Source organism: Numenius arquata, chromosome 5 (genome assembly GCF_964106895.1).
Source record: "Numenius arquata chromosome 5, bNumArq3.hap1.1, whole genome shotgun sequence".
Taxonomy (NCBI): Eukaryota; Metazoa; Chordata; class Aves; order Charadriiformes; family Scolopacidae; genus Numenius; species Numenius arquata.
The window spans coordinates 697,450-707,146 of record NC_133580.1 but is presented as its reverse complement, the minus strand read 5'-3'; the positions used below and the strand labels follow the sequence as shown (position 1 = coordinate 707,146).

The 9,697-nt window shown below is 65.1% G+C and overlaps 1 protein-coding gene across 1 annotated transcript; it reads left to right on the top strand.

Moving 5' to 3' along the window:
- Positions 1 to 371: 371 nt before the first annotated feature.
- Positions 372 to 4,805, top strand: LOC141464954 (tumor necrosis factor ligand superfamily member 10-like). The gene is made up of 5 exons (XM_074148119.1): positions 372 to 608; positions 3,183 to 3,329; positions 3,615 to 3,651; positions 3,982 to 4,089; positions 4,363 to 4,805. Exons 1-5 carry the CDS (start codon positions 372 to 374, stop codon positions 4,803 to 4,805), a joined length of 972 nt encoding a protein of 323 aa, XP_074004220.1.
- The last annotated feature ends 4,892 nt before the right edge of the window (positions 4,806 to 9,697 follow it).

Here is a 9,697-nt window from a genome sequence, read left to right as displayed (position 1 = left end):
CTCTCTCAGCCCTCCAGGTCGCGTCCCCCCACCCCTGCGACCTTCTCCCCTCAACCCGGGGGGGTTCTTGCCCCCCGGACCTGGGTGTCCCCAGGCCCGAGGGGTCGCTGCCCGGTGGGTCACGGAGGGGGGGACGACACGACACAACCCTATCCCCGCGGTCCCACCGCCCGCTTCCCGCTGCCGAGGGGGCACGGACCCCCCATCCCCACCCCCGGGGCGACCCTCGGTGGCTGCGGGGGAGGCCCCACCCCATTGGCCACGCCCCCCTCCCGCCCCGCCCCCCGGCCCCGCCCCTCGCCCGCTCCCTCCCGCCGCCCCCGTCGGAGCGCGGCGGCCGCGGGGCAGCGGCAGCCGGGTCGGGCCGGGCCATGGCCCCGCACCAGCCCAGCGCCGGGACCTTCCTGCGCTCCGACAGCGGCGGCTCCGAGACCCCCATGCTGGCGGAGGGCCCCGACCCCGCTCCCGGTGCCGGCGGGGCGCGGGGGGGGCGGCGGGGGCGGCGGTGCGGGCCGCTGTGGGGCAGCGTGGCCGTTATGGCCATCCTCGCCCTGCAGATCGCCTCCACCACCGGCCTCTTCGTCTACTTCACCATGGCCATCTCCAAGGTGAGCTTTGTCCTGCCGCCCCCCGAACACCCCCCCCCCTCCCCGCCCTCCCGGGGGGCCGGGACCGGCGGGGGGGGCTGCACCCCCGGGAGACCCGACGGCTGCGGGGGGACTCTGTCCGCTCCTCGCCCCGCCGCGGATCCAGATGTGGAAGCGGAGGGAAAGGGGGGGGCACTGCCCCAAGCTCCGCCCGGAGCCGCCGATCCAGATGTGGGGTGGGGGGCGGACACTGCTCCCGGCTCCCCTGGGAACCGTGGATCCAGATGTGGGGTGGGGGGCGGACACTGCCCTCGGCTTCTCTGGGAGCCGCGGATCCAGATGTGGAGAGACAGAGCCTTTGTCCTGGGCTCCCTCCAGAGCTGAGGGTCCTCACTGCGGGGGGGGGGAAGGGGCTGCTCTGGGGTCCCATCCGAGTCTGCAGCTCCTGGTGGGGACAGGGTGGGGGCTGCCCTGGGCTCCAAGCCCCGTTTGCCCCTGGTTCCTACTTCATCCCCCCTCCCTACCCCCTCCATTCCCATCACCCCCCTCCATTCCCACCCCCCCCCGCACCAGGACAGCCGAATCCTCCTCACCCTCTTCGTGAGATGCTGGAAGGGGCCTGGCTGGGAACCCCCCCCCCAGTCCCAGCAGCTCTTGGGCGCTTCCCCCCTATTAATCACACAAAATAACCGTGATCCAGCCATTCCCACCGACCCGCGGCGTCATTCGTGCCAAACCCTGCCCAAACTCGGACGTGACGGGCCTGATCCTGCTAACGGACCCCCCCACGAGCAGCGAGAGGGGAAAACACCGAACGGGAGAGATCTTTGCGGTGGGGAGAGGGAAAGGCAGGGCAGCCGGGCGGCTCCACTGCTGGTACCCGTCATGGAGGGCCCAGCAAGAGCAGGGTCCCGCCGTGCCAAGTGTTGCACAAAACCACAACAGAGGCAGGGAAAAATAAAAGGAGCAAGGCCTGGCCGTGGATGGAGGAGGAAGGACCCGTCTGGTGCCCAGCGGAGCATCCTTTGGAGCAGACAAAGCTTTGGTCTTTGTTCCCATCCCCGGGTCCCATGTGGCACCCGCTGTGAGGGATTTACATGAAAGGCAGGGAGAGAGGAGGGGACTTCGGGGGGGGGGGTAGAGCCCCAGGGAAGGGCTGACAGCAGGAGAAAAACCATTTAAATTGCCCTTTGGGGGCCGATTTCGGAGGCTCCTCACTGGGTCCCTGCGTGGGACCTGTGCTGGGGATCAGTAATCAGAGCTCAGCATCTCCGGGGACACTGGATCACTTGGGGACACTGGATCACTTGGCACGGGCCGCTTGCCCTCACCCCCTTCCCATGGGTACTTCCCATCCCTCCACTTTTACAAAACTTGCCCACTTTTTCCTTAATTTAAACAGCCCGCCCAGCCCAAGGTCCCCGGGAGGGGAGAGGAGAGAGCAGGTGGGGGGATCCCCTGCAGAGAGAGAGGTGCTGGTGGGACACGTCACCGTGAGCCTTCATCAAGGCAATTAGCGTGATCAGTCGGTGCCAGGCAGTTGTTAGGACACAGAGGGATGAGGCACACGGCTGTGGGATGTGCCACCACCTTAGTGGGACGGGTCGGAGGAGGGATGACCCCAGTTGTGTGGGCACGCGCTGTAATTAATGCTCCTGGCCTAATTAGTGCTCCTGGCAGTGCAGAGGAGTTGGCACTGCCCAGGCACACGAGGTGCTGGAGGTGGCCAAGCCCCGGGTGACGAGGTGGCCAAGCCCGAGGACTCCCGGGTTCTGTCCTGGGATCTGGGAATGGCCCCGGTGATACGGGCAGGGTGGTGCTGGTGCCCATTCCCAGCTCCCGGCCCATCCGTGCCTCAGTTTCCCCACACCCTAGACAGCAGCACGGTGGGGTGAGACCCCATGGCCGGCCCTCCCTGTCCCTCACTGCCACACCGGGGACGGCTGGAGGGGCAGAGCTTGTTCTGCAGCCCCAGTTTGGGTTGGAAAAGCACATTTAGCAGTGGGAAAGCAGGAGGAGCACGGTCCTGGCTCCCTGGGCAGCCTCGCAGGGCCACCGATGTCCCTGGAGCTGGGAGCTCCTGGCTTAGAGCTGGGGCTGGGTTTTGCTGCTGGAGAAGCCTCCTTCCCCCAGGGCAGGGGAGGAGATGGAGAAATTTGAGAGAAATGGGATGGGAGAATGGGATGGGAGTTGGACTAGATGATCTTTATGGTCCCTTCCAACTCTAAAAAATTCAGTGAAATTCAGTGAGAACGGGAAATTTGGGTTCTTTTTCTGTACCTGGTCACGCTGGGAGCTGGAACGCTGTGGAAGGGGCTGTCACATTTCCCAAAGAGCTGGAACTCCATGAAAGTTTCCCGAAGAGCTGGGATGAGCAAGACGGGCTTCTGGCAGGGCTCCCAGGAGGAGGAGACGAGATTCACCCTGTCCAATCCATAAAAAAAACCAGTTTTTTTAGCAGAACACAGAACCCCCCCATCTTCCTGCCACCCAGCCCCGTCCCAGCAGGGGAGCCCCACTCGGTGTTGGGGTCTCCGGGCCCCACACACCCCTGGCCCCCTCTGACGCAGGGGGGTCCGGGTGTTTGTGTTGCAGCTCAAAGCCCAGGCGCCCGGGAGTGCGGAGGAGCTGCGGTGCCTGCAGGTCCTCAACCGGCAGCAGGAGGGCTCCAGCCTGGAGGAGCTCATCAGCAACCAGTCCTGCCTCAAGCTGGCCAACACCATCAAAGCCTACGTGGCCACGGTGAGCCCGGACACGGGGGGCCGGGAGGAGGATGGGGCGGCCGATGGGAGAGCTCCTGTCTGCCCCCCCTGCCTCAGTTTCCCCATCGGCCTCACCGGGGGGGTGGCAGAGGGCGATGGTGAGGGTGGGTTAAGAGGGGAGTGGGGAAAGGGGGGGGTGCAGCGAGCAGCTGATGGAGCCCAGCGTGAAAGACAAGGTGATGAAGGTGAGGAAGAGGAGCCGGGGTGCGGGAAACCCCTGTGTCACCTCTAACCGCGGGGCTGTCTCTCTTCTCTGACGCTCCAGGTGACGGAGAACGTCATCCGCCGGAGCGCGGTGAAGGGTGAGTACCGGGGGTGGCAACCGGACAGACGGAGCCACGTGCCCAGGGCTCGGCGTGCGGCCAGGGGTGCCAGTGGCCCCGGGGGGGGGGCTCCCGGGGCAAACTCCGGGTGAAGGGCGTAAGGTCACCCCGGGGAAGGGGTTGGAGGGACAGCCCCATGTGTCTGTCTGGGGACCGGGGACCCGGCGCAGAAACGTTAGATAATGATTGACCAGATGTTTCCATCCCCAAATAACCTCCCTCTTCGGCGGGTCAGTGGGGCATTTCCCGGCCCGGCGGGGCGTCCCCACGCTCTCCCTCCTCTACAGCCCTGTGTCCCTTTCCTCGCAGAGGCCCGGCGGAGCCACTTCAACGCCTCGGAGGGGCAGGTTCCTCCCAAAACAGCCGGCAAACCCTCGGCACATCTCACCCTGCGCCCCCAGAGCCTGGCCCAGGGCGGTGAGTCGGGGACCCCCCCTGGGCACCGGCGGGTTTCCCAGCTGGGAACGGGGGAAAGGTCTCACCCGACGGGCAGGGGACCAGGACGGGAGGGTGCATTTGGTGGCAGATGGGGAGATGTTTCTCCTGGCCAGCCCAAGACCTCCTTTTCCACCACTCTGAGCTGGATGGCTGTGGGAGAGAGCTCCAGCCACCCCCTTCCCTCTCTCCTGATCCCGACGGGTGCTCCCCAGGAGCATCTCGCCCCCCAGGGTGACCCTTCCTTCTCCCCAGGCAACTCCAAGCGCTTCGGGAACCTCTCCCAGTCCTGCCGCCATGCCATCGCCCGCTGGGAAGACAGCACCATCTACTCCCACCTGCAGAACATCACCTACCGGGACGGCCGGCTGCGGGTCAACCAGGCGGGCAAGTACTACGTCTACTCCCAGATCTATTTCCGCTACCCCAGCGACGGGGGGGGCGCCCGCCTCTCCGTCCCCCAGCTCGTCCAGTGCATCAACTGGAAGACCTCCTACAGCCAGCCCATCCTCCTGCTCAAAGGGGTGGGCACCAAGTGCTGGGCACCCGAGGCGGACTATGGGCTCCACGCTCTCTACCAGGGGGGGCTGTTCGAGCTGAGGGCCGGCGACGAGCTCTTCGTCTCCGTCTCCTCCTTGGCCATCGAGTACAACGACCCGGCCGCCAGCTACTTCGGGGCCTTTCGGCTCGACCTGTGATGGCCACGGCCACTGCCACCTCCCCGCTGCTCCCGCCTGGCCCCAGGGGAAGCGGCTTTCCCAACCGGACCACAGCCCAACGGCCGGGGGATGCCGGGCACAGCGTCCTCCCCTGCCTGCGTTGTCCCTTGCGGCGAGGGACGAGCCAGAGGAGGGCACGGGGGGTGGCTACCTGCAGGGACCTGCTGCGCTCAGTGCCATCCAGCTGTGAGGAAGCCTGTGAGCCAGGAAGGGTCTCCGAGAGCCCACGGGAGACATGCAGGATGGGGGACATCCCGGCCGCGGTGGCACATCACCTCCCTGGCTTCTGTCACCTCCCTGGCTCCCGCCTGAGCAAAGGGCGGAGGTAGCACCAATCGGGTCCCCGCTGCAGGAGAGGCACCGGGGTCACAGCAGCCACCACCAGACAAAGTGTCCCCGTGGCTGGTGGGGACAGACCCGGCTGCGGGTGCGTGGGGTCCTGTGGGTGCCGGGACAGACGCTGGGCTAGCAGAGAGCAGCGGCACGGCGAGCACGGGCACAGGGCTGGCAGCCCCGGGGGAACAGCCCGAAGGGACGAGGCAGGTCCAGCGTCATCTTCTGGGAAAGAGCGAAGGAGTTTCGGTTCGGGGCTCATTAGGAACCTGGAGCGGCGCCAGCAGCCGGCTTCAGGTCAAAGAGCGGGACCACAAGGCTGGAGGTGTCACCAGCCCGAGCAGCCGCACCCGGGCACGTGGCAGAGCTGAGCTGTGCAGGCCCATGGCCCCGGGAGCTTGCCATCACACCTCCCCGTCACTCCTCACCGAGCATCTCCTCCCTTGGAGGGTTTTGGTCCTCCCAGCCCCGCTGGGCCAGCGCAGCATCACAGCTTTAGCCCCAGCCATCGTTATCCTGCAGGATTTCACCTCGGCTCACCCCAGCCCCAGCGGCAGCAGCACAGGACCCAGGAGGGACGGGACTGTCCCCTCGGTGTTAAAAACCACGTCGGATGCAAAAGGTGGGGTCAAGCAGGGCAGAGCGTGGACAAGGTGGCTCGGCCGACGGACACTGGGCTGGACACAGCCCCTTTGTACTTACCCGTGTACTCTCCGTATCGTATTGAGACTGTTAGTGTGTACGGACAGGACGGCAGCTCCCACGAAGGATTCGAGCGCCCCCCCGTTCCCGGCACGGCTGCGGGGGGGTCTCAGTGCTGGTTTCAATAAATCCTGTACCCCAGCACCTCTCTCGCACCCCTTTGCATCGGGCACCCCAAGGGATGCTGTGAAAACCCATCCTGGGGGCTGGTTCCCACGCTCGGCTGGGATGGTGCAGCACCACTGGGACCTGGACACCCCCCTTGCTGGGGCTCAGCCCTTCTTTTTCCCTGTCCCTGCCTCAGCAGAGAGGCTGTGTCCCCCCCCCCCAGCCTCCCCCACTGCCTCCCCGGGCACAGCCTGGCAGCACCGGGATGCTGGGATGCAGCCCGGGTGGGGTGCCAAGGCAGCCTGGGGCAGGGAAAGGGGCCGGTGCGGTTCCCAGGAGCCATTACCCCGGGAGCTGCGGGCAGAGCCTGGCGGAGGCTGCGGGCGATACCCAGGTCCTGCCCCGTCTTGCCCCGGCGGATGCCGGGGGCATTCCCAGGGAGACGCGCTCCTGCTTCCCAGCTGGGTGCCTTCATCCTCCAAGACCAGGGGCTGCTCCTCCACCAGCTCCGGTCCCTGCTCCTCTTCCTCCCCTGCTCCGTCAGCTCTTGGGGGCCACATCTCGCCCAGCTGCCCCAGGGGGGTCCCAGTGCTGCTCCTCCTCTCTCCACTTTGGGGTCACCAAGCCCAGCCCAAGGCACAGCCAAACCCCCTGGTGCTGAGGGGGGGCTCGTTGCCCATCCCGTGGCCAGGCAGGGGCTGCTCCTTGCCCCCACTGTCTGGGCCTGAGTCCCCCCCGCATCCTCAGCTGGGGCTGGGACCCGCTGCCAGGTGGTTCCCACATCCCCCCCAAAACGCACCCCCCAAACCCCTCCCTTCCAAAACCACCTTTGAAAACATCCCTTTTTCTTCCGCCTCTCCATCCTCCTGCTGCTTCCCAACCACTTGGTGACCAACAACAGGAGCCCGGCTCCCAGGGCTCCTAAAATCCTTCCGGCCCCAAACCTCACCCCCCAGGGAGCACCCAGCTCATCCCAGCTCCCGCGTCCCAGCCCCTGGCAGCAGTGGGGGGAGACAACTCCTGTTCCCAGCCCCTGACAAGGCCACCTCCTGCTTCCTGCTGCCAACACAGGTCCTGTTTTTTCTTAGTTTGATGCTAATGGAAAGTCCTGAAGACGGGACGAGATCAGCCCCACGGCCACAAGCGCCATATCACAGAATCACAGAATCATCCTCAGAAACTAAACATTTTCATTTTCATTTTCATTGTGGGGAGTGAACCCGGCTCGTCCCCTTCTCCAGGCTGAGAGCTCCTAGACACAACATTAAACAGATTTTTTTCCAGGAATAGCAGTGGTGGGAAGAGGATGGGGGAGCCAGTAATCAATCTGCTGGCCCTCACCCTCTGCGTTTGCTCCAGCTGCCGGGGATGGAGAGAGTGGAGTCGCGCAATAACCGAGAGCGCAGGCAGGCACTGCTCACTCATGAAACCTCCGTGCCTCAGTTTCCCCACTCCCAGGAGATGCCCACGGACATGGGTCTGTGTAAAAGACTCCAAGACCCGCTAGTGGGTCAACCCTGAGGGCTCAGGGTGGGTTTACAGAAAAGCTGGGGAGGGAGTCGATGAAGGGGTGTAGGGATGGGAGGAGGGGGAAGGGTTTGACACTGAAGGAGGGGAGATGGAGCTGAGATCTGGGGAAGAACTTCTTTGCTGTGAGGGTGGTGAGAGCCTGGCCCAGGTTGCCCAGAGAAGCTGTGGCTGCCCCATCCCTGGAGGGGTTCAAGGCCAGGTTGGAGGGGGCTTGGAGCAACCTGGTCTGGTGGGAGGTGTCCCTGCCCAGGGCAGGGGGTGGCACTGGGGGGCCTTAAGGTCCCTTCCAACCCAAACCCTTCTGTGATTTCTGGTGGCACAGACACCACCAGGCAAAGACCTTGACCCCTCGCTGGCCTGGGTTTCACGCCAAAAAGCCTGGGTGTGTATAAATACACCCAGTTTGGCAGCAGCGGGGTATGGAGTAACTCGGCTCTCGCCTCCCCGGTGGGGGGGTGGCGGGGGGGGTCGCTCTGCCCTGCCTGCATCCCTGCCAGCAGCTGGGAGGGCAGAGCGGGGGCACTGCCATGGGAGGGGGTGCCCGGGGGGACGGGTGGTTTCGGGGAAGGGGATGGGTGCCGAGCCTGGGTGCCAGAGGGCCAGTCCCAACACCGCTCCCGCCGTGGAAAAGCAGCCAAAAAAGCCTTTCCCGTGCCGAAGGCGTGGGATCAGCCCACAGGCTCCAGCAGGGCTCTCCTGGCCGCTGCCAGCACGAGGGCTTAGAGCGGGTACGAGGAAGAAATTCCTCACCCTGAGGATGGTGAGACCCTGGCCCAGGTTGCCCAGGGGAGGCGGTGGCTGCCCCATCCCTGGAAACATTCCAGGCCAGGTGGGACGGGGCTCTGAGGAACCTGATGGAGTGGAAGACGTCCCTGCCCGGGGCCGGGGGGTTGGACTCGATGGCCTTTAAAGGTCCCTTCCCACCCCCAACTATTTTATGAGCCTGTGACGTCTGTCAAGCTCAGAACCGCACCATGAAAAAAAAACCACCCCACAATAACAAATCAGCGAAACCGAAAGCGGCCGCAGGTCCCCTGCCCTTCTCCTGCCCCCCAGAGAGCGGGGGGGACACGGGGGGACAACACACGCCACAGCTGCAGCTCTAATAACATTTTCAGGTTGACCTTATTTCTCCCGGCGGGGACGCGGTCCGGGCACACTCCGCTCCCTTCTTGTCGCTGCCAAAGGACCCTCTTATCTCGGCCGCCGCCAAGCTCGGCTTCCAACCCAGCGCCCACAGCCCCGGCCCTTTGTCTCAAAACACAGGCTGGGGCCGAAATCCCTGCTCTTCCCCCGTCTCCCCCCCCCCCATTCTGTTGTTATTCGCTGCTTCATCGCTACTTCCAGGTCTTTTGTTCCCTTCCAGACAAGATCTCCTTTTACTTTCAAGTCGTCGTCGTCCCCCCCCCCCCCGCTGCGGACTTGTTCTAAGCTCGGGAAGGAGGAAATCCACGCCAAAAAACACGCCAACACCCCAGGAAACCATTCCCTGGGACATTGTAAATACAGCGTACGCACACCGCCGGCCCGGGGCTGTGACCCCGCTCCCACCGAGGGGCCGCCGCCGCCGGCACCCACCGCTCGGCCCCCGGGGCACCCGGGGACACCTCGCCCGGCACCGCTCTCCCCGCAGCGACAAACGAGCCGGGAAAAGAGAAAAACGAAAGGCAGCGAATCCGTTTCCTCGGGCGAGGAGTCAAACAGCCGTGAGGAGGGGGGGACGTGCGTCGAATCGATGGGAAAACGTCGCTCCGGCGATGGGAGCGAGCGGAGGATCCCGGCTTCACCCATCCCATCCCAACGGCTGCAGCCCCACGGGGACGGGCCCTGAGGTCCCCGAGGAAAGATCCTGCTCTGGAGAATGGGAAAACGCTGCTTTGAAGGGGATTTCTCTCCCCCTTCCAGAGCGAACGGCTTTTTGCTGCTCAGACCTTGGACCGGGGGCTGCCGGAGCAGGGAGGCTGATGCCAGAGCTGAGCCGTGCCTCCCTCCACCCGCAGAGACACCATGGCCGGCTCCTGGCACCGGCCCCGGCTCCTGGCACCGTCCCCGGCTCCTGGCCAGCACCGGCACCTCCCCGGCTCTGCCCTTGGGACACACAAAGACAGCTGAGCCAGCTCCATCCAGGCTCAGGATCCCACACACGCAGGACACACCGTTTACCCCCCCCCCCCCCCGCCCTTTATTTCCCCAAGCGA

Coding starts and splice junctions, on each gene's coding strand:
- LOC141464954 (XM_074148119.1), top strand. CDS start 372: ATGGCCCCGCACCAGCCCAGCGCCGGGACCTTCCTGCGCTCCGACAGC. Junction 609..3,182: donor TCACCATGGCCATCTCCAAG/GTGAGCTTTGTC, acceptor TTTGTGTTGCAG/CTCAAAGCCCAGGCGCCCGG. Junction 3,652..3,981: donor CCGCCGGAGCGCGGTGAAGG/GTGAGTACCGGG, acceptor CTTTCCTCGCAG/AGGCCCGGCGGAGCCACTTC.